Source organism: Pelobates fuscus, chromosome 2 (genome assembly GCF_036172605.1).
Source record: "Pelobates fuscus isolate aPelFus1 chromosome 2, aPelFus1.pri, whole genome shotgun sequence".
NCBI classification, from domain to species: domain Eukaryota; kingdom Metazoa; phylum Chordata; class Amphibia; order Anura; family Pelobatidae; genus Pelobates; species Pelobates fuscus.
In genome coordinates this window covers 278,535,194-278,559,308 of record NC_086318.1, presented here as the reverse complement: position 1 = coordinate 278,559,308, position 24,115 = coordinate 278,535,194, and the positions used below count along the sequence as shown (strand labels likewise).

The 24,115-nt window shown below is 42.3% G+C and overlaps 2 protein-coding genes across 4 annotated transcripts in view; one reads left to right on the top strand and one right to left on the bottom strand.

Moving 5' to 3' along the window:
- The window catches only part of TAF5L (TATA-box binding protein associated factor 5 like), an 88,913-nt gene extending 88,326 nt beyond the window's left edge, over positions 1–587 (bottom strand). For 2 of the 3 annotated variants that reach the window (XM_063441247.1, XM_063441249.1), the window contains exon 1: positions 329–587. In XM_063441247.1, coding sequence (XP_063297317.1) covers positions 329–361 — 33 coding nt within the window. In that variant the 5' untranslated portion in view covers positions 362–587. The remainder of the gene's footprint in view (positions 1–328) is intronic. The other variant, XM_063441248.1, reaches the window with a different exon arrangement.
- A 75-nt stretch (positions 588–662) lies between these two features.
- The window catches only part of URB2 (URB2 ribosome biogenesis homolog), a 186,609-nt gene continuing 163,156 nt past the window's right edge, over positions 663–24,115 (top strand). Inside the window, exon 1 of the mRNA XM_063443401.1 lies at positions 663–732. The gene's annotated coding sequence lies outside the window, so the exon portion shown is untranslated. The remainder of the gene's footprint in view (positions 733–24,115) is intronic.

Below are 24,115 nucleotides of genomic sequence, written 5' to 3'. Positions count from 1 at the left end.
GTGGTCTGGGCGCCTATAGTGTTTCTTGTCAGAAGTAGGTAGGCATCCTTCAGCACCGATGGTAATCTGTATATATCTGTAAAGAGTACCGTCATAATATTACGTTTATTTTATATCTATATAGTCTTACACATAAAGCTGTTTTCTGCTCAAGTGCACATCGAAAACTATACATATTATATACCGTTACGATTTACCAAGCGAAATATGTAACCACAAAAACGGCATTGTGGGACAAGACAAAATTACACACGCTACAGTGAAGTGCGTGTGTTTAATTCGCTTGGCAATGCTCCAACATGGCAGACCGCACTGCCGCTTGACTCACCAAACATCTCAGAGATCTCACCCTCACGTACATGGGAGTTTTTGGGTGCGACCAAACCGTGTCTTGGGTTGTTCTAAAACTTCACCGCCTTCTAACAGCCTGTCGTGTGAGCGCTGCTGATAGGATGCCTAATTCCCGAGACATAACGATGGCCACCACAGGGCTCCACATCAGCGCCACAATTACCAAAGAACGACGGAAAAAGTCATGCGCCTCTTTACTAGCTAACAGGCGCATAGCGAATGACCGCGCAAGTGACGGCTTCCTTTACGGCTTAGCCAATGAGCACGCTGATTATTTTTTTACACGTCATAGATATGCGTTTTTTACCCGACTGTTCGTTGCTGGGAAAGGGTGATGGTTCCACGTGTTGTCACTGCTATTAATTATATGCTATTATAAAGGTATGTTTACATTTAGAATACTTGTATTATTTTTTAAAATAGTTTGTGCGAACTTGCTGTTCTTTTAACCCTTTACTTCAAAGCTAAAATATTGCCTTTTATATAGTATAAAAGCAGCGAAATTCCACAGCGCCGAGAAATAAATCTATAATGGTGCTACAAAGAGAGCAAAAATAATTACGCCAATAACAAATAAAATATGAAAAACAAAACCATCTAGAAATCTAGAGCTACACTGGCTGACGAAGTGGCTCCATAACATTTCATCCAATCAAATTGGAATGTCTTATTTTACCATATTGTATTTGGAACATCGGCCCAATGTACTATTTTAGAGTATTTTATTATTTTTCAAATAATTTTTATTAATGAGTATTTTATTCTAAGTGGTGGTATTCACTATTTACAAATACAGTGTTTCCTATTTGAATACAGTGTTGCAAGTAACTAGGCAGTAGCAACTGAACCACTTACAAAGAGCACATTTCTGCTAAAACACCACTTTATTTTCCTAGTTATGTCCCCCGTAGTTAACCCATTCATGGCATCAGGTTTGTTTTAAATTGTTAACTCGTTTCTTACTTTGAATATGTTTCAAGTGAATATGTTGTAATAGCATGCATAAACGAAAACAAAATAATTAAAACATTACGTTTCCTTAGTCCTATTTTCATTTGGATTATGCATGTTTTGCAGTTTTCCTTACCTTGTTTATCGCAAATTCAGCACTATTCAGATGGAATTTAATTTACTGAGGTGTTTTAAAGTCTATGGCCCTGTTAGTTTACTTTACTTGTTCTTCGTGGGAAAGGGGCCCTGATTGGTAGGGCCACACTGCAATTTGCTTGTTTTATAAATATATTATGCATGTACATATATTAATCCTCTTTTATTAAGTGTTCTTGCACAGCAAGACCACTTAATGTTATCTCACATATATATTATTATTCTTATTATAGCCAAATTTACCACCCTAACTCCTCCCACAGTTTTTACACTACATAGACAAAAATATACCAAAACGTGCGGATTGTTCCCGATTGGTGTGCTATTACTTTGTGGAACGTTTCGCCGAATGGTTCACGGAATATTGTCGTTCTCGAGGCAAAATTGGTCCCATAGGAATGAATGGCAAAATGTTCAAAGCGTGGGAGCTGGCAAAAGCTGAAAAATCAGGACATGATTTCTAAACTGCCACCACTCCCTCATTTTCAGGCCCACCTACACAAATCTTATATCAAAATGTTCAGCTATCCCTGCTGCCACTACAAATGTCCACAGCTAAGCCATAGTCCTGATAGTTTTCACAATATGCAATATTTGTTTGCAACTCACACCGTCCATTGACATTCATTGAAACTCCACTCTGCAAAGCTCACATTTGAAGGGCAATTTCTAAACTGCGACTGTGCCTTAATTGTTAATATTGCAGAGACATACTATGCATCAAAATGTAGGTCTGGGTCTTGTGATTCTCACAATATAAAGCTCTTCACTGTAGGATGTATAGTTTTTAAAATACGACCGTTTGAAGATGGCAACCGCAAAAATACTCTGACCTGTGCAAGGCTGCAGCAGCAAGTGATGTCATAGACAGGGCCTTTTGTACACTGGCTAATGTTTTTTATAAATGTATGGTTTACTGTGCAACAACGTTGCAATTAAATGTACTATATAAAGGATAACAGGATTATTATTATTATTATAGCCAAATTTGCCACCCTAACTCCTCCCACGGTTTTTACACTACATAGACAAAAATTTACCAAAACGTGCAGATTGTTCCCGATCGATTGCTATTACTTTTTTTTTGTGTAATATATTTTATTGGGTTTTTCAATCCATACACAATTTACACATGTTTCGAACATAAGTGAACAATTTGAAACAATTATCATAGGATAATATTTCATAGGATAATATTAGCTTGGTACAAAGAGCGTTCACACAATTTCAAGTGAGAATTACTAAAATTTACTAACATAAGAGGGTATATCGCATTCCCTGCGGTAGCTGACGTTTACAGGGTGCTATGTAGGTGATTGAACAGAAGGTCAATTATTTAGAGACACATTTTCCGGTTATGACATCTTCCTCTTACACCCTTGTGCGAACATTATGTCAATCTCTATTAATGTTCCTTAATCTAGTGTGAAAATGAACTGGGGAATAACAATAATGAGGGGGGGGGGGGCGAGTGGGCCAGGGTGTCAAGGGGAAGTAGGCAATTCCCTATCAGGGATACACTTCTTATTGGAACCACCTAGTAATCTACTCCTTTGGATGCTTGTCTCCAGGCATCCCATTTCTTCCACGCTGCCTGCCAGAACTTATTCCCTTTCTTCAACTGCATTGCGGCTATTTCATAGGATTTGGTGATTTCCACCATGTCTAAGCACTTACTAACATCTGGAGTATTTGCCTTTAGCCACATTTTACTTATGGATGTGAGAGCTGCGATAATTATATGGTAGATGAGATATAGGTCTGCTTTTTGTAGGTCTTGAGGTAGCGCTAATAACAGGAAGGTTTCTGGGGAGAGTTGTATGTCATTACTTATAGATTTCTTAATGGTATGTGAGATGCCATTCCAGAAGGGTTGTAACTTTGGACATGTCCACCATATGTGGAGCATCGTGCCGGGCTCTCTGAGACACCTCCAGCAATTCCCCGACTTCCGTTTATCATATTTGTGTAGTGTTTTTGGTACCAAATACCAGCGATATAGTACCTTTCTACTCGTCTCTACATGTGACGTGTTTAGTGTGAGATGCTTGTGAGCCTGCAGAATTGTTGACCAGGCTTCATTGGACATGTCCATGTTTAGTTCTTGCTCCCAAGCTCGCACAAAGGGTAGAGTTTTAGGTAGTGTTTGGGTTCTAGATAGTTTATATAAGAAAGATAGTAGCTTTTGCGGTTGCTGATTGGTTACACATATTTTCTCTAGTGGTGACAGAGGGGTTCCCTGTTTGTGTGTATTGTCTGCAATGTCATGTTTCCGCACCCACGAGTGCAGTTGTAAATAGGTAAAGTAGGCTCTTTGGGGTAGACCAAATGTTTTAGAGAGCGAGTCATAGGTTAGTAGACGGCCTTCTGGCATAATCTGGGATAGGCATTTGATCCCGTGGTCATACCACAGGCCCTTATCGTAACCAGGGATAAGTACATGGAGTGCTTGTGTTTGCAATGCTGGGGATATATAAGACACCGGGTAGTGCTTTGTTACATATTTATCCCATGCCACGAGAGTAGCCATGGTTGTAGGGCAAGCGTTTATGTATTTTGGCCTTTGATGTTTGGGGATCCAGGCCAGGGTGGGCAGTGTCAGTCCACCGGTGTTTACCCTTTCAATCTGGTGCCATGGTGGCATCGTGATGTGGTGGAACGTCCCTATGAGGGTACTCATGAGGGCCGCCGTGTAGTAACTCATGATTTCTGGTACTCCCATCCCCCCTTCTTTAAAGGGTTTATACATGGTGGTCGCTGCCACTCTAGATCGTTTACCTCCCCAAATAAAGCTATTTAGCAAGCGTTGGGTTCCAGTGAAAAAATCCTTTGGTAGGCAAATTTGGAGCGTCCTGAACAGGTTTTGTAACTTGGGTAGTATCATCATTTTTACTGCCGCTATCCTGCCTGTCCAGGAAACATATTTACCCTTCCAACCGTGTAGCTGTTGTTTAATATTATGGAGTAGCGGAAGATAGTTTGCTTTATACAGCTTCTTAGTTGTTGGTGTAAGGTGAATTCCTAGGAATGTCAAGTGATCCCTTCTCCAGTCATATGTGTATTTATTTTGTAGGTTAATGAGTTGGTCCACCGTGAGGTTAAGGCCCATGGCTTGCGTCTTACTAACATTAAGCTTATAATAGGAGCATTGACCAAATTTTGTCAGTATGTGTTGAAGATGTGTCAGGGAGGCGTCAGGGTGTGATATGGTAAGCATCACGTCGTCGGCAAACAATGTGATTTTGTGCGTTTTCCCCCCTATTGTTATCCCCGCAATGTCCGGAGAGTCCCTTATACGCTGTGCTAGGGGGTTCTAGTGCTAGTATGTATAAGAGTGGGGAGAGCGGGCAACCTTGCCGAGACCCGTTGGAGACCTGAAATGTTTTGGAGACGAAGCCACCATTGGCTATTTTCGCTGTGGGGTTATCATATAAAGCTGATATCAGTGCTACCAGAGTCTCCGGGAAGGCAAACTTCCTCAATACAGCCGTCAGGTATCCCCAGTGTAGCCTGTCGAACGCTTTCTCCGCGTCTAACGACAAAGCCACACTGGGTTCTCCCGATATTTGGATGTTGTGAAGGATGTTAATCAATTTTCTAGTCCCGTCTGAACCTAATCAGCCTCGTACAAACCCCACTTGGTCATCCCGAACTAGTTTGGGGAGAAGTGTACCTAATCTATTGGCATAAATCTTGGCTAGTATCTTTAGATCTGTATTTAGAAGCGAGATGGGTCTTAAATTTTGGCATTTGTGTGGCGGCTTTCCAGGTTTGGGGAGTGTGGTTATGTGAGCTAATAACATCTCTTGCGGTAGTTTGCCTGTTTGAATGATGTCATTGTAGAGTTTTTCTAGTAAGGGGGTTATGACGTGAGAGAAGGTTTTATAATAGGCGTTGGTAAAGCCATCTGGGCCTGGGGATTTCCCTTTCGGAAGGGTCTTGATAACTCCCGCTATTTCAGTCTGAGTAATGGGTTTCTCTAAGAAGGACCGGTCTATTTGTGAGAGTTGTCGTGTGTTTGCGTCCGCTAAAAATTCGTCAATGTCCGAGGGAAGTGGTTGATATGTATGATCATCTTTTTTGAGGTTGTATAACGCATCATAATAGTCTGCTAACATATCGTTAATGTCTCGGGGGTTGTATACCTTATTTCCCATTGGGTTGATGAGAAACGGTATTTTTGAGTTCAGTCTTTTCTGCCACAGGAGGGTTGCGAGGGCCTTCCCCGCCCTATTCCCCTGTGTGTATGTTCGGAGTTGTAATCTGTGGGATATAGTGGCTGACGTGTTGGCGTGAATATCATTTAACTGTTTTTTAATTTGGTCTATGCTCTGCTGAGTAGGTGTTGACGGATTTGTTATGTTCGTGGATGTTTCATCCCTGAGGCGTCTCATAAGTGTTATATAGTTTGCCTTTGCTTGCCTATGTAAATAGGATGCCTGGCTGATCAGAAGACCGCGGATGAAGGCTTTATGCGTCAGCCACGTCTTGGCTAGAGAGACGTCTGGAGTGTGGTTTATAGCGAAGAACGATTTAAGTTCCTCAGTAAGTTTAGTAACAAAATCAGGGTTGTGCAAAAGAGCATTATTCAAGCGCCACGGCGAGGCTATGCGGGATTGGAATTGGTCTGGTAGGGTCAGTATCACAGGTGCATGATCAGACCAAACTATATTACCTATTTCACTGCTTAGGGCAGTCGGCAGTAGATCGCCAGAGACAAATATTAAATCGATTCTAGAGTATGTTTTGTGTACTGAGGAATAAAAAGTGAATTCCCGATCATTCGGGTGTTGTGCTCTCCACACATCATATAAGTTATGCTCCATAAGGATTTTTACTAATGTCGCGGCCTGTTTGCTTAGTGTTTTGCATCTTGAGGACTCAGCTGTTTGCGTGGTGTCCAACCTAGGTTGTAAGGTGTGATTTAAATCACCGCACAGAATTGTGAAGGAGGGGTGTGTCTGGGGGATTTTATGTAAGACTTTCTGGAGAAAATTCCTCTGGTCAGTATTAGGGCTGTATATCCCCACTAACGTGTATAAAGCATTATTAATTTTACAGTGCACAATTAAGTAACGACCTTGTGTATCTTTTTTAAGATGTAGGAGTTCAAATGTGATAGTTGCGTGAATTAGGAATGATACACCTCTTGATTTGGATTAATTGGTAGAGTGATATTGTATTGGATACTCTTTGCTCGCAAATGTGGGTACCCTATTGTGTACAAAATGGGTCTCCTGCACGCACAGTATATCTGATTTAGTGCGTTTTGCGTCTTCAAGAAGGAGCCTCCTTTTGTGTGGTGTATTCATGCCTCGAGTGCTAATAGTCATTACCTTCAACATTTGTAGTTAGGTACAGAGCAATGCAGTAATTATAATGTGGCATTAGACCGATTTTCCCTCCATATGAAGGGAGGGACCTTTGCAATAATTGTCTCAACGAATGAGCTAGACACGGCTCCAGCCCAGTTAATTTTAGCAGTATGGACATAGGGAAGTGGTGGCATTGGGCAAGTTTCGGATTTGTCCCTGTGAGATTGTATGTCTGATCCCTGGTGACTTGGGGTGGGGGGTATGAACTAGGGAAAGAACTTATAACTATATACAGAGTGTCTCGTGTGGAGACAGTATGTGGGTATACCACATCTGGGGAATGGAAGAGAGAACTCTCTACCATAGCGTGGCCATTGGGCACCTATGTATACCATATTGGGGTGCAACCTATAAAGCAACCTATAAAGCATAGTGTCCTGCAGTTTCCCCGTCCCGGCAGTAACCCACGTGCATGTGACAGTGTACTCATTAAAGTTCGATTACAACTCCTATCACTAGCATCCTCCTCCCTCCATCAAACTCTCTACATAACATTCCTGCAGTACATCATAGTGCATACAGCTAGGGGGCCTGGGTCACAGGTCCCCTTTACCTTGTGGGCATACACAATCCCGTAGGGTCATAAGCAGCGGGCACCGTTCTTTAACGCTGATCATAAGTTCAGTTCGTGACGCGGGTGTCCTGCCCCGCAGATTTGTACTCTCATCCTCAGATGCGAGTGGTATTCCAGGTGTCTTGTTCTCCAAGGCTGAGGGTCGGAGAGATGGTCTTGAATGGTCGAGCATAGGGGCTCATCTTTTCGGGCAACAGTCCAGACCGGGCCCTCCCGCAATTTGCCACTGCTCTGCGCACGCTTCGTCACAGTGATGGCGGAAGGACTCAATCCGATACCTCAGGGTCACACAAAAAGACAAGGTAAAAAAGGGAGGTTAAACTCTGCACAGAGTTGCTGTTTACATGGGTCGTCCAGATAACTCTTGTTCGAAGCTGGTGGATATCCATAATGTTCATTTATTACGTTGTTTCTCAAGGTCCATGCTCAGAAAGGGATGAGTGGTCTTAGACCAGTAGTTGTCTGGTTTAATGCTTGTCATGAGGTTTTTCCCAGTCCCGTTTTAATTTGCCTGCTTGGCGTGTGGAAGTGGTTACCGGCTCCACAGGCAGGTCCCAGGCCAGCAGTTTCGTCACTCCCTCTGCGGGGGTGTTCAACACCGTCGTGTTACCATCTTTTGTGATTATCAATTTTGTGGGGAATCCCCACCGATATCGAATGCCATGCGACCGCAGTGTGTTGGTCACTTGGGAGAATTCCCTCCTTTTCTTGAGGGTAGCAGCCGACAAGTCTGCATAGATTCTGACTGTGGGGTAATCTGTCGGGGGTTTTGCCCACGTTCTGCTGCTTCTTAATATATGTTCCTTGATATGGAAATAATGAGCCCGGAGTAGTATATCCCTGGGTACAGTCTGTGGAAGGTGCCGGGGTTTGGGGATGTGGTGCACCCTGTCCACAAGCAGCATGTCTGCCGGTATTTCTGGAGCATGAGCGTGTAGCAGATTTCTCTCATAGGCCTGTAAGTCTTCATTGGAGACGTCTTCGGGCACTCCCCGCAGACGGAGATTGTTCCGACGTGAACGATCCTCCATGTCTGCTAGCTTGTCCTCCAGTTTATTGATTTCTGCAGCCATTCGTTCCACGTTTGTGGCCAGGTCATTGTGGGCCGTGGCGAATTCGTCGCACTTGTCTTCCATGTGCGACGTCCGCTTACCCAGTTCTTGTAGGTCCTTGCGTAGTGAATCCGCCGTGTGCTGCCATGTGGTGATAAGCTTGTTGGAGAGAGTCTCCAGGGCCGCAGTGAGATCGGCTTTCGTGATTTGTGATGTGTCTTGAGCCGTTGTCCGGGTATTAGCTTGTGCAGTATCATCCATTTCAGGATTCATAGGTTCCGTTAAGGCCTGCGCCGCCAGAGACGCAGGAGATGGTTTCTGGCTGAAAAAATTGAGCTTGTCCGGTTTCGCCGAGCTCCTCTTGCTCTTGTGCTGAGACATTGCTAAATAATAGTGGTGGATGCTGTTTGTTGTTCTAGGATTGCATTATATTAGGTGTCCTGATGCCGGAGCAAAGTTTCATGCGGCCATCTTGCTCCGCGGTTAGCCACTCCCCCCGGATTGCTATTACTTTGTGGAACGTTTCGCCGAATGGTTCACGGAATATCGTCGTTCTTGTGGCGAAATTTGTCCCATAGGAATGAATGGCAAAGCTAGAGTGGGAGCTGGCAAAAGCTAAAAAATCAGGACATGATTTCTAAACTGCCACCACTACCTCATTTTCAGGCCCACCTACACAAATCTTATATCAAAACGTTCATCTATCCCTGCTGCCACTAGAAATGTCCACAGCTAAGCCATAGTCCTTATAGTTTTCACAATATGACCATTTGTTTGCAACTCACGCAGTCCATTGACATTCATTGAAACTCCACTCTGCAAAGCTCACATTTGAAGGGCAATTTCTAAACTGCGACTGTGCCTTCATTGTTAATATCTCAGAGACATACTATACATCAAAATGTAGGTCTGGGTCTTGTGATTCTCACAATATAAAGCTCTTCACTGTAGGATTTATATTTTTTAAAATGCGACCGTTTGAAGATGGCAACCGCATAAATACTCTGACCTGTGCCAGGCTGCAGCAGCAAGTGATGTCATAGACAAAGCCTTTTGTACACCTGCTAATGTTTTTATAAATGTATGTTTTAATGTAACTGTGCAACAACGTTGCAATTAAATGTGCTATATAAATGATAACAGTTACTCCGCCCACTCCAGTTGTAGACTACTGGTGGAGTCAAGAACACTTTACACAATTTCCACAGAAATTGTAGCTTTTCGAGTTATTAAGTGTTCTTGCATAGCAAGACCACTTACTGTTATCTCACATATATATTTAAAGCGGCACTGTCATGCCGAACTTACCTTTCCTCAATCTCTTCCTCTCCTCCCCCTCTCTCGGGATCTGTTATTCTTTTCTTCCTGTCTTCTTTAGTTTTCTTTAAAATCGTAAGACAAAGTAGGGACTCTGTCTTATGGAGGATTCCTCCGCTTGACCAGCTCTGACCAGCGGAGGAGCAAAGTGTGCTTCATTTCCGCTGGTCAGAGCAATTTTCCCATGATCCCTAGCTTTCCTCCCTGTTCCCACAATGCTTCCTGTCAGTATTGCCGAACGTCCTGTCACTTAGACAGAACGCCGGCAAAACTGCCGAATTGCATCCTAACAGAATGAGCACTGTTTCTCCATTGGTGTTAGGATGCAATTCGGTACTTTGTTCGGATCGGAATTTCATTCAAATGAATGAAACTCCGATCCTATTCATTGCTGTGGCTGCATCTTACAGCCGCTTAGTAGATAACTCCCTAATTCCCACGGTATCAGGGAGCTATCTACTAAAAGGCTGAAAGACCTAAATTGGTCTTTCAGCCAAATTTACTAACACCAAGTAAAAATGACTTGGTATTAGTAAATAATATGCCCCTACTCGCTATACCGCGAGTAGGGGCATGTCTAGTAAGCAGTGAGCAGCCTGTGGCTGCTCACTGTAGAAAAAAAAAAAATATTGCCCCCCACCCCTAAATGACGGGTGGGGGCCGTAAAGTAAAATAAGGGAGGGAGACCTATTGTCCCCCCGGCCCCCACCCCTGAGCGGTGGGTGGGGGCCATAAAGATAATGAGGGGGGGGGGACCTACTGTCCTCCCCCCCGGCCCCCACCCCCTGGGCGGCGGCCATAATGGTAATAAAGGGGGGGGGACCTACTGTCCTCCCCCCCGGCCCCCACCCCTGGGCGGCGGGTGGGGGCCATAATGGTAATAAAGGGGGGGACCTACTGTCCTCCCCCCCGGCCCCCACCCCTGGGCGGCGGGTGGGGGCCATAATAGTAGTGGGGGGGGGACCTACTGTCCTCCCCCCGGCCCCCACCCCTGGCCGGCGGGTGTGGGCCATAATGGTAATAAGAGGGGGGGGGGACCTACTGTCCTCCCCCCCCGGCCCCCATCCCTGGGCGGCGGGTGGGGGCCATAATAGTAGTAGGGGGGGACCTACTGTCCTCCCCCCCTGCCCCCACCCCTGGCCGGCGGGTGGGGGCCATAATAGTAATGGGGGGGACCTACTGTCCTCCCCCCCCAGGCCCCCACCCCTGGGCGGCGGGTGGGGGCCATAATAGTAGTAGGGGGGGGGACCTACTGTGCTCTGTGTCATTGGGGAGATTTTAATCTCCCTTGTGCTATTATGGGGGTCATATTGACCCCCATAGAGTGAGGAGGGGACCTGGGGGGCTTATGAAGTGGTGGGGAGCACTGCTCCCTGCCGCTTCTGTCTTTACATATTGCAAGGAGGGAGCTGCACGCCGGTAGCTCCCTCCTTGTAATAAACCGAACAAACAAACGAACACTGATACACAGTGTTAGTTTGTTCGTCTGATTTTTTTCTATTCATTCATTCGTCTGTCTGATGAATGAATGAATAGGTGAAATTCCCGTTCGCATGTCCAGATGTTTCACTGGGCATGTGCGGGAATCTCACAGTCTGTGTAGTGTGGGTAGATGACGTGTCCCACAGGGACTTCACCTACCCACACAAAGATGGCGGCGCCCTGAATATAGATCGGGGCAGAAAATAAAGAATAAAAAATAGGTAATGTGGGGGGCATAGGGGCATTTGGGGATGACTAGGGGGTCGATTGGATGTAGTTGAGGCGGGAGGGGGGTTAAAAAAAAAACGGAATTCGGCATGACAGTGCCGCTTTAAGTGTTCTTGCATAGCAAGACCACTTAACCCCTTAAGACCGCAGGACGTACTATGCCGTCCTTATTTTGGTGGCTCTAAAAGCCGCAGGACGGCATAGTACGTCCTGCGATCTTATGTACTTACCCGGTCGCCGGCGATCCCACGCCGGCGATCGCGGTATGGGGGACTTACCTGGGAGCCCAGGGAGTCCCCCTGCGTCCTCTTCAGCCGCCCAGGGCCATGTGATCGCGAGGTCCTTGCGAGGACCCCGCGATCACATGGACGGCATAGCCGTCCAAGGCATTGCCAGCAGGGGGAGTGCCTGTAATGACAGGTACTCCCCCTGCTGTCTGAAAAAAAAATAAAAAATGTTAAAACAGTGTAAAAATAAATTTTATATACTTAGATCATATATATATTTATTATATATATGATCTAAGTATATATATACACACATATACACACATACACATAAATATGCATACACTGTCTACGTGTATTTTAATATTAATATATACATAATTATATATATATATTAATATCAAAATACACGTACAATGATATTGATTAAATATATATAATTTTCATTATATATATATTTATATATAATAAAAAATAAATAAATATATAAATACGTTAAAAAAATAAATAAAAAAATAATAAAAAAAAATAGATAAAAAATATATAAACATGCGTAATTTCGTTCTAACTGTATTTTAAAATTAATATATATATATTGATATCAAAATACATGTAGAACGAAATAATATATATATCTATATACATAAGTATATACGTATATATCACTATGTATATACCTATATATAAATAAAAATAATTAAAAAAATTATATACATATATATACACACATATATATATATATATATATATACACACATATATATATATATAATAATTCTACGCATATATTTATGTAATAATTTTACATAATTAGGTCATTTTATTAATTACAATTTGCAGGACCTGCCTGCCAACCCAGGCCAAAAGTTCAGGGAATTACATTGTCTAGCACTATATTTAACTCTGTAACTTTCCAAGACACCATGAAACCTGTACATGGGGGGTACTGTTTTACTCGGAAGACTTCGCTGAACACAAATATTAGTGTTTCAAAACAGTAAAATATATTACAACGACGATATCGTCAGTGACAGTGACATTTTTTGCATTTTTCACACACAAATGGCACTTACACTGACGATATAATTGTTGTGATACGTTTTACTGTTTTGAAACACTAATATTTGTGTTCAGCGAAGTCTCCTGAGTATAACAGTACCCCTCATGTACAGGTTTTATGGTGTTTTCAAAAGTTACAGAGTCAAATATAAGGTTTGCGTTTCAGTTTTTTCACATTAAAATTCGCCAGGTTGCCTTTGAGACCGTATGGTAGCCCAGGAATGAAAATTATCCCCATGATGGCATACCATTTGCAATAGTAGACAACCCAGGGTATTGCAAATAGGGTATGTTCAGTTTTTTTAGTAGCCACTTAGTCACAAACACTGGCCAAAATTTGCGTTCAAATTAGTTTTTTGCATTTTCAAATATTAACACTAACTTTGGCCAGTGTTTGTGACCAAGTGGCTACTAAAAAAGACTGGACATACTCAATTTGCAATACCTTAGGTTGTCTACTTTTGCAAATGGTATGCCATCATGGGGGTAATTCTTATTTCTGGGCTACCATATGGTCTCAAAGGCAACGTAACCAATCTGGCGAATTTCAATGTAAAAAAACTGAAATATGTAACACGCTATATTTGACCCTGTAACTTCCCAAAACACCATAAAACCTGTACATAGGGGGTACTGTTTTACACGCGAGACATCGCTGAATACAAATATGTGTATTGTATTGCAGTAAAAGCAAACAGTATTATGACATTCACAGTTAGAATGTCACGTAGAACTAAAAATTTTTTAAAAATTCTTATTTTCTCCCATTTTTTTAATATTTTTTTCATATTAAATTATGTTCCATACCTAAATATTTGATGTTAAACGAAAGCCCCGTTTCCCCTGAATAAAATGATATATAATAATGGGGGGTGCATTTAATATGAAAGAGGTGAATTACGGTTGGACAGACATATAGCGCAAATGCCAGGTTTTGTTTACGTTTTTTTGGATCACAACTTGTACATTTGGCTGCGGTCTTAAGGGGTTAATGTTATCTCACATATATATTATTATTATTAAGTGTTCTTGCAAAGCAAGACCACTTACTGTTATCTCACATATATTATTATTATTATTAAGTGTTCTTGCATAGCAAGACCACTTAATGTTATCTCACATATATATTATTATTATTATTAAGTGTTCTTGCATAGCAAGACCACTTAATGTTATCTCACATATATATTATTATTATTCTTATTATAGCCAAATTTGCCACCCTAACTCCTCCCACAGTTTTTACATTATTAAGTGTTCTTGCATAGCAAGACCACTTAATGTTATCTCACATATATATTATTATTAAGTGTTCTTGCATAGCAAGACCACTTAATGTTATCTCACATATATATTATTAAGTGTTCTTGCATAGCAAGACCACTTAATGTTATCTCACATATATATTATTCTTATTCTTATTATAGCCAAATTTGCCACCCTAACTCCTCCCACAGTTTTTACACTACATAGACAAAAATATACCAAAACGTGCAGATTGTTCCCGATCGGATTGCTATTACTTTGTGGAACGTTTCGCCGAATGATTCTCGGAATATCGTCATTCTTGTGGCGAAATTTGTCCCATAGGAATGAATGGCAAAGCTAGAGTGGGAGCTGGCAAAAGCTGAAAAATCAGGACATGATTTCTAAACTGCCACCACTCCCTCATTTTCAGGCCCACCTACACAAATCTTATATCAAAACGTTCAACTATCCCTGCTGCCACTAAAAATGTCCACAGCTAAGCCATAGTCCTTATAGTTTTCACAATATGACCATTTGTTTGCAACTCACGCAGTCCATTGACATTCATTGAAACTCCACTCTGCAAAGCTCACATTTGAAGGGCAATTTCTAAACTGCGACTGTGCCTTCATTGTTAATATGTCAGATACATACTATACATCAAAATGTACGTCTGGGTCTTGTGATTCTCACAATATAAAGCTCTTCATTGTAGGATATATAGTTTTAAAAATATGACCGTTTGAAGATGGCAACCGCAAAAATACTCTGACCTGTGCAAGGCTGCAGCAGCAAGTGATGTCATAGACAAAGCCTTTTACACCTGCTAATGTTTTTATAACTGTATGTTTTAATGTAACTGTGAAGCACTTTGGGCAACAACATTGCAATTAAATGTGCTATATAAATAAATAATAAGTTACTCCGCCCACTCCAGTTGTAGACTACTGGTGGAGGCAAGAACACTTCACAATTTCCCCAGAAATTGTAGCTTTTCTAGTTATTATTCTTATTCTTATTATAGCCAAATTTACCACCCTAACTCCTCCCACAGTTTTTACACTACATAGACCAAAATTTACCAAAACGTGCAGATTGTTCCCGATCGTGTTGCTATTACTTTGTGGAACGATTCGCCGAATGGTTCACGGAATATCGTTGTTCTTGTGGTGAAATTTGTCCCATAGGAATGAATGGCAAAGCTAGAGTGGGAGCTGGCAAAAGCTGAAAAATCAGGACATGATTTCTAAACTGCCACCACTCCCTCATTTTCAGGCCCACCTACACAAATCTTATATCAAAACGTTCAGCTATCTCTGCTGCCACTAAAAACGTCCACAGCTAAGCCATAGTCATTATAGTTTTCAAGATATGACCATTTGTTTGAAACTCACGCCGTCCATTGACATTCATTGAAACTCCACTCTGCAAAGCTCACATTTGAAGGGCAATTTCTAAACTGCGACTGTGCCTTCATTATTAATATCTCAGAGACATACTATGCATCCAAATGTAGGTCTGGGTCTTGTGATTCTCACACTATAAAGCTCTTCGCTGTAGAATTTATAGTTTTTAAAATACAACTGTTTGAAGATGGCAACCGCGAAAAAACTCTGGCCTGTGCAAGGCTGCAGCAGCAAGTGATGTCATAGACAGGGCCTGCTAATGTTTTTATAAATGTATGTTTTAATGTAACTGTGAAGCACTTTGGGCAACAACATTGCAATTAAATGTGCTATATAAATAAATAATAACAGTTACTCCGCCCACTCCCGTTGTAGACTACTGGTGGAGGCAAGAACACTTCACACAATTTCCCCAGAAATTGTAGCTTTTCTAGTTATTATTATTAAGTGTTCTTGCATAGCAAGACCACTTAATGTTATCTCACATATATATTATTATTATTATTCTTATTATAGCCAAATTTGCCACCCTAACTCCTCCCACAGTTTTTACACTACATAGCCGAAAATTTACCAAAACGTGCAGATTGTTCCCGATCGGATTGCTATTACTCTGTAGAACATTTCGCCGAATGGTTCACGGAATATCGTCGTTCTTGTGGCAAAATTTGTCCCATAGGAATGAATGGCAAAGCTAGAGTGGGAGCTGGCAAAAGCTGAAAAATCAGGACATGATTTCTAAACTGCCACCACTCCCTCATTTTCAGGCCCACCTACACAAATCTTATATCAAAACGTTCAGCTATCCCTGCTGCCACAAAAAATATCCACAGCTAAGCCATAGTCCTTATAGTTTTCACAATATGACCATTTGTTTGCAACTCACGCAGTCCATTGACATTCATTGAAACTCCACTCTGCAAAGCTCACATTTGAAGGGCAATTTCTAAACTGCGACTGTGCCTTCATTGTTAATATCTCAGAGACATACTATACATCAAAATGTAGGTCTGGGTCTTGTGATTCTCACAATATAAAGCTCTTCACTGTAGGATTTATAGTTTTTAAAATACGGCCGTTTGAAGATGGCAACCTCAAAAATACTCTGACCTGTGCAAGGCTGCAGCAGCAAGTGATGTCATAGACAGGGCCTTTTGCACCTGCTAATGGTTTCTATAACTGTATGTTTTAATGTAACTGTGAAGCACTTTGGGCAACAACGTTGCAATTAAATGTGCTATATAAATAAATACTAACAGTTACTCCGCCCACTCCAGTTGTAGACTACTGATGGAGGCAAGAACACTTCACAATATCCCCAGAAATTGTAGCGTTTCTAGTTATTCTTATTATTCTTATTATAGCCAAATTTGCCACCCTAACTCCTCCCACAGTTTTTACACTACATAGACAAAAATATACCAAAACGTGCAGATTGTTCCCGATCGGATTGCTATTACTTTGTGGAACGTTTCGCCGAATGGTTCACGGAATATCGTCGTTCTTGTGGCGAAATTTGTCCCATAGGAATGAATGGCAAAGCTAGAGTGGGAGCTGGCAAAAGCTGAAAAATCAGGACATGATTTCTAAACTGCCACCACTCCCTCATTTTCAGGCCCACCTACACAAATCTTATATCAAAACGTTCAGCTATCCCTGCTGCCACTAGAAATGTCCACGGCTAAGCCATAGTCCTGATAGTTTTCACAATATGACCATTTTTTTGCAACTCACGCCTTCCATTGACATTCATTGAAACTCCACTCTGCAAAGCTCACATTTGAAGGGCAATTTCTAAATTGCGACTGTGCCTTCATTGTTAATATCTCAGAGACATACTATACATCAAAATGTAGGTCTGGGTCTTGTGATTCTCACAATATAAAGCTCTTCACTGTAGGATTTATAGTTTTTAAAATACGACCGTTTGAAGATGGCAACCGCCAAAATACTCTGACCTGTGCAAGGCTGCAACAGCAAGTGATGTCATAGACAAAGCCTTTTACACCTGCTAATTTTTTATAACTGTATGTTTTAATGTAACTGTGAAGCACTTTGGGCAACAACATTGCAATTAAATGTGCTATATAAATAAATAATAACAGTTACTCTGCCCATTCTAGTTGTAGACTACTGGTGGAGGCAAGAACATTTCACAATTTCCCCAGAAATTGTAGCTTTTCTAGTTATTCTTGTTCTTATTATAGCCAAATTTGCCATCCTCCCACAGTTTTTACACTACATAGACAAAAATATACCAAAACGTGCAGATTGTTCCCGATCGGATTGCTATTACTTTGTGGAACGTTTCGCCGAATGGTTCTCGGAATATCGTCGTTCTTGTGGCGAAATTTGTCCCATAGGAATGAATGGCAAAGCTAGAGTGGGAGCTGGCAAAAGCTGAAAAATCAGGACATGATTTCTTTTTTTTAAATTCTTTATTTTTGCAGTGAATATAAAGACCATAACAGCAGGTGTGTGGTGCCCCAACAGCATTCCGCACGCTGAGTATCAACATTTTAACATTGGGGTTAACATAAATCCGTGCACCTTTTTTTAAATAAGTATATTGAGGTTATTCACGTTCAAACTTTACGCTGGATATACAATTAAATGGTTTAGTTTTAAGCTAGGCAAAGCATCAACAGTAATAGGGAGTTCGCTGTGCGCATAGACCTAGACAGGTATGTTGAGAGGACTACATGATGCATAGTTAAGTAAACAAACATGTTAGTAACATGCTGAATGTCTGCAATTAGTTACTGCATCGCTATGAGTTAAACGTTAAGGCTATACTGAAATTAAAACGAAAACAAAAATCTGTTGCATGAACTGACCCTGACTTTTGTAGGCTTATTCACCTGTAGACATTAGGGGAGTGTAAAACTGCGGATAAAAAAGCATAGCGCAGGGATTGGCTACGTATACCTGTACGGGAGATCAGTTATAACGATTACCTCATCTTTTCTAAGTGTCGCTTGTCTCAGAATATTATTAATTTAGCATATTTAGGGGGCAGCATTGGTTTAGAATAAGCATGCAGCTAGACAATTATGCAGTATGTGTGAAATCAATAAGGCTCAACTAAGCTAATGTGGGGCCAATAACAGAACATTGTTAACTTGCTGTCATCTTCCTTGGCGTTGGGAGGGTTGTCAGTCAGAGTCCAGTAATGTGCTGTACCGTGGTATACCAGGGGTGCATTCCAGACATACTCAGATCCGCGGTATGTTCATCCGACACCGTGGATGTGCTTCAGGAGAAAGTCTGTGAGGTGTCTCAGTATGGTGTCTCCATTCTTCCTCTGGCTGTTCTGCACCCGGTGCCGATCCTCATGATGGGCTCCCCCGCCTGGCGTGTGTGTGCGGTTCCGTGATGTGCGGACGCTTGCTGCACTTGTCCGGTGGTGGTGTACATCGTTCCAGACGGTGTGGGTCCATTTATGTGGGGAAGTCTGCTGCTGGCCCAGTGGATTTGGTGCCTCCGGGTGGCCTTCTGGCTGGTTTTGTTTGCAGCTCTCTCCCTGGCTTGTGTGGAAGCGAGTGCCGGTGTCCGAGGGGCTTGGCGTTGATTCCCGCCTTATGAAGTGCCGGTGTTGCCCCCTAATCGCCCCTCTGGAGGCCCGAGGAGGATTCCACCTCATACTTCTTCTTGTCATCGGGCGGATCCAAGCCGCTGCTTTCCTCCTCGCCCGCCTTAATGCCTGAGAGGTGATCAATGAGTCTGCCGCAGAACTCTGCTATATTCCCAGGAGGCTTGTATAGTGAGCGCTTTGTCCCAGGCTGCCTGGTTGCCGCCATCTTGTTTGGACCTCGTGGGTCCCGTTTGGTAGTAGCTTGGTCTCGCACAGGGGTTGTCATCCCCAGAGTGGACCGGGATAACCGGTCCAAAGGGGGGGTAGCAGGGCTTTGCTCCTTCCGCGCTTGTGAGCGGGCTGTGAGCCGGGGGATCGGCCGCCTCCTCCATGCTCCAGACCCCGCTTAGGCCGCGTGGCCGGTGCGGGCTTTCCTGTGGTGGTTTGGTACTGGACTGGTACCATTCTGCTCCGCGTGTGGTCCCGGTTCGATAGCTGGGTAGCTTGTGTTGTGGATTTAATTAAATCAGGCAGATTGTGCATTTGTGTGCCCTCTGGTGCAGGAGCCCTCAGAGGACACGTCCGGCCATCTTGGCTGTCAGGCCCCGCCCCCAGGACATGATTTCTAAACTGCCACCACTCCCTCATTTTCAGGCCCACCTACACAAATCTTATATCAAAAGTTCAGCTATCCCTGCTGCCACTAAAGATGTCCACGGCTAAGCCATAGTCCTGATAGTTTTCACAATATGACAATTTGTTTGCAACTCACGCCGTCCATTGACATTCATTGAAACTTCACTCTAGCCAGCTCAAACTTAAAGGGCAATTTCTAAACTGCGACTGTGCCTTCATTGTTAATATCTCAGAGACATACTATACATCAAAATGTAGGTCTGGGTCTTGTGATTCTCACAATATAAAGCTCTTCGCTGTAGTATTTATAGTTTTTAAAATACCGCCGTTTGAAGATGGCAACCGCAAAAATACTCTGTCCGGTGCCATGCTGGAGCAGCAAGTGATGTCATAGACAGGGCCTTTTGTACACCTGATAATCTTTTTATAAATGTATGTTTTAATGTAACTATGAAGCACTTTGGGCAACAACGTTGCAATTAAATGTGCTATATAAATGATAACAGTTACTCCGCCCACTCCAGTTGTAGACGGCAAGAACACTTCACACAATTTCCTCAGAAATTGTAGCTTTTCTAGTTATAGCATGTAATGCAAAACTACAGTTTTATCAATAATACTTTATACATCATTAGTGCAGCTAAATAAAAGTAATTTAGAGAGTACATCACATGTCTGGATTTCAGTTTCTTTTTGGCACTTACATGTCATAAAATACATAGAGTAAAATATTATTTCATTGTGTAACAATTTTAGAATTTGGTATGTTTGTATTGTTATTTTAAAAGCCATCTGTAACGGCTACCCAGGTAGTGAGAGGGTATCAGCCGTTGGAGACGTCCTTTTCCTTGGCAAGTTGCTGTATAAAAGTAAAGCTGGTATAATCCCATTCACGAGATCCAGAGAGAGAGTCAGGTTCAGCTGTAAAAAGAGCAGAGTAATAATCCAATATAATTCCCTTTCAAGAACGAGATGAGGCTACGTTTTGAAGGGTCAAGTAGAACTGAGGTGCTGGCACACCCACCCTGTTTTTTATTACAGTTGTGCACATACAGAACACACCCAGGGGGAGGCATAAAATAACCAATCAAATAACAGTACAACCCACACATCCCCTCCCCTCAGATAAACAGTTAACATATTTATAATGCACACATTTTTACCCGAGTTTTGGATGTACCCCAAATACTTGGGGTACATCCCTAAATTCAGTATCCCCAGATAGCTATAGTTTAGGGGAACCACATATTTAAAAATCAGTCCATTCGGATAAACGGTTCGGGAGTTATGGGGTTCCAAAGTTTTGACCGACCGCACAGACCTACTAGCTGAAAATAGTTCCATAAGTTTTGGCCTTGCAGTCGGTCCTCGTTCGTGTGGTAAAAAGGCACAAAAATCTTGCCATCCATTCGAATCTTGGTGGTCGCTAGAATCCTCATAGTCTATTAAGTCTCTCTGCCGAACAGCAGGGTGTTCGGTAGGTTTGGCACGAATCCCCGGTGCTATGGAGGTCTCAGCGGTGTTCGCCTGTTTGCGTATCCGTTTTTAGTTCCAGACGATTGCTGGCAAACACTGCTGTTCGTGCGTAAGATGGCCGCGAACACGTGCAAAGTCCCGAAATGGCGGCCACCTATACTTAACACAAATTATTCGTGCTGACCCATACGAATGGCTGAAATAGAACTGGGAGGTAAAATATCCCTTAATTACCAGCAGGGTGGTCCAGTGTTCGGTAGTCTGATTAGTTTATTTATAGGTTGGATTACTACCGAACAGATGGCATAAAGTACAATTCCCCTGCTTATTCCACATGCACCAGGGAACTGTAAGGTTCTGTTACACCATCACAGAAAATAAAAATACAACATAAAAGTATATTTGGAAAAAAAAAAAAAAACGTAAATTGTTTTAAAGTGTCTCTATCAAAGTAGGGACTACTTAGTGGAAATTTATTTCCCTATGCTTTACAAACAAAATAGGACATTTTGTCATTTCCCCAACCCAGGAAAAAGGCATTGTCTATGAGGGCTCCTATAGTCTCATGGGATTCTCCATAGACACCTGTGTAATGCTGGGGCGCATTTAAAAAAAAACAAGATAAACTTCAAAGATGTGCCCTCTTAGCTGCATCTCAATAGGCTCCAAGTATTTTTTGATTCTGGGTGATGCACATCTTGTTTCTGCAGAGCTAAAGAATCCAGATTCCAATCCTGATGGTCATTCGTTAGTTGAGTGGACTATAAAGAATATGAACAGAATTGCATTAGCCAGCCTGAAACTCTGGTTCCTGGCTGAGGAATGATGCCACAGAAAATTGAGTTAGACCTTTGATGGTGTCATGCCAAAAGCATGAGTTTGTGTTTGCTGTATTGATATATGTTAAGAGTTGTTTTTTTGTAAACCTTGGGATGACATTTATTGTGGTCTTTGATCTGGCACCAGGCCTAGACCATAAAACATCTAGATAGCCATCACCAGAGCTGGGCACAAGGAATTGCATAGAGATGGCAACTGAAACTGCCACACCAACCCCCTCTGATTCACCCCCCCCCCCTTACCTCCTCCAGGGGTCTGCCCACTGAGCAACAACTACCGTATATACTCGAGTATAAGCCGAGTTTTTCAGCCCATTTTTTGGGCTGAAAAACCCCAACTCGGCTTATACTCGAGTCAATAGTCTGTATTATGGCAATTTACATTGCCATAATACAGACTGGGGGGAGAGGGGGGCTGGCAGGAAGCTGTAACTTACCTTCACCGCAGCTCCTGTCAGCTCCCTTCTCTCTCCTCCGTCCGTGCAGCTCCCAGGTCGGCTTCCTCTGCAACTCTCGCGAGAGCCGCTGGGTCAGAGCGTTGCCACGGGTTACCGTGGCAACGCTCCGCGCGGCCGCGAGAGTTGCAGAGGAAGCTGACCTGGGAGCTGCACGGACGGAGGAGAGAGAAGGGAGCTGACAGGAGCTGCGGTGAAGGTAAGTTACAACTTCCTGCCAGCCCCCCTCCTACAGCCCATCCACTGGACCACCAGGGAGTGAGAGCCCCCCTCCCTGGCCAGCTAACAGGCAGGGAGGGGGGACGAAAAAAAAAAAATATGAATAAAACAAATAATAAGAAAAAAAAATATTACAATAATAATAACAAAAAAATTAATACAATTAATAATAAAATAAAAAAATAATTACCTTAAAAAAAATAACAAAAAAAAAATATTAAGATAATAATTAAATAATAATTAATAAAATGCCCAACCCCCACCAATGCTCTGCACACACACACACACACACACACACACACACACACACACACACACACACACACACACACACACACACACACTGCACTCACACATACACACACTGCATTCATACACACACTGCACTGCATTCATTATATACACACTGCATTCATACACACACTGCACTGCATTCATTATACACACACTGCACTCATACACACACACTGCACTCACACATGCACACTGCATTCATCATTCATTATATACACACTGCACTCATATACACACACTGCACTGCATTCATTATACACACTCCTATACACTGCACTCATATACACACACTACACTCATACACACACTGCATACACACTGCACTCATACACACACTGCACTCATTATATACACACTGCATTCATACACACACACACTGCACTCATACACACACTGCACTGCATTCATTATATACACACTGCATTCATACACACTGCACTCATATACACACACTGCACTCATATACACACACTGCACTCATATACACACACTGCACTCATACACACACACTGCACTCATACACACACACTGCACTCATACACACACACTGCACTCATACACACACACTGCACTCATACACACACTGCACTCATACACACACTGCACTCATACACACACTGCACTCATACACACACTGCACTCATACACACACTGCACTCATACACACACTGCACTCTTACACACACTGCACTGCATTCATTATACACACACTGCACTCCATTCATTATATACACACTGCACTCATACACACTGCATACACACACACTGCATTCATATACACACTGCATTCATTATATACACACGCTGTAAATAAATATTCAGTTAATATAATTTTTTTAGGATCTAATTTTATTTAGAAATTTACCAGTAGCTGCTTCATTTCCCACCCTAGTCTTATACTCGAGTCAATACGTTTTCCCAATTTTTGGGGGTAAAATTAGGGGCCTCGGCTTATATTCGGGTCGGCTTATACTCGAGTATATACGGTAGTTTAGATATATTAATGAGGGTACTGGACTATCCATTTTTTCTTTGGTCAGCAACTTCTAGGTGACCTATACCATCTAAGACTCCCCCAAGAATTCTATATGGGGTAAATACATGTTAGGAATTTCTTGTTTTTTCTCCTATTTTATTTTATGAACTATTTTGCAATTTGTTATCTGTATGCCATTTATTTCTGTATTTTGTACTCA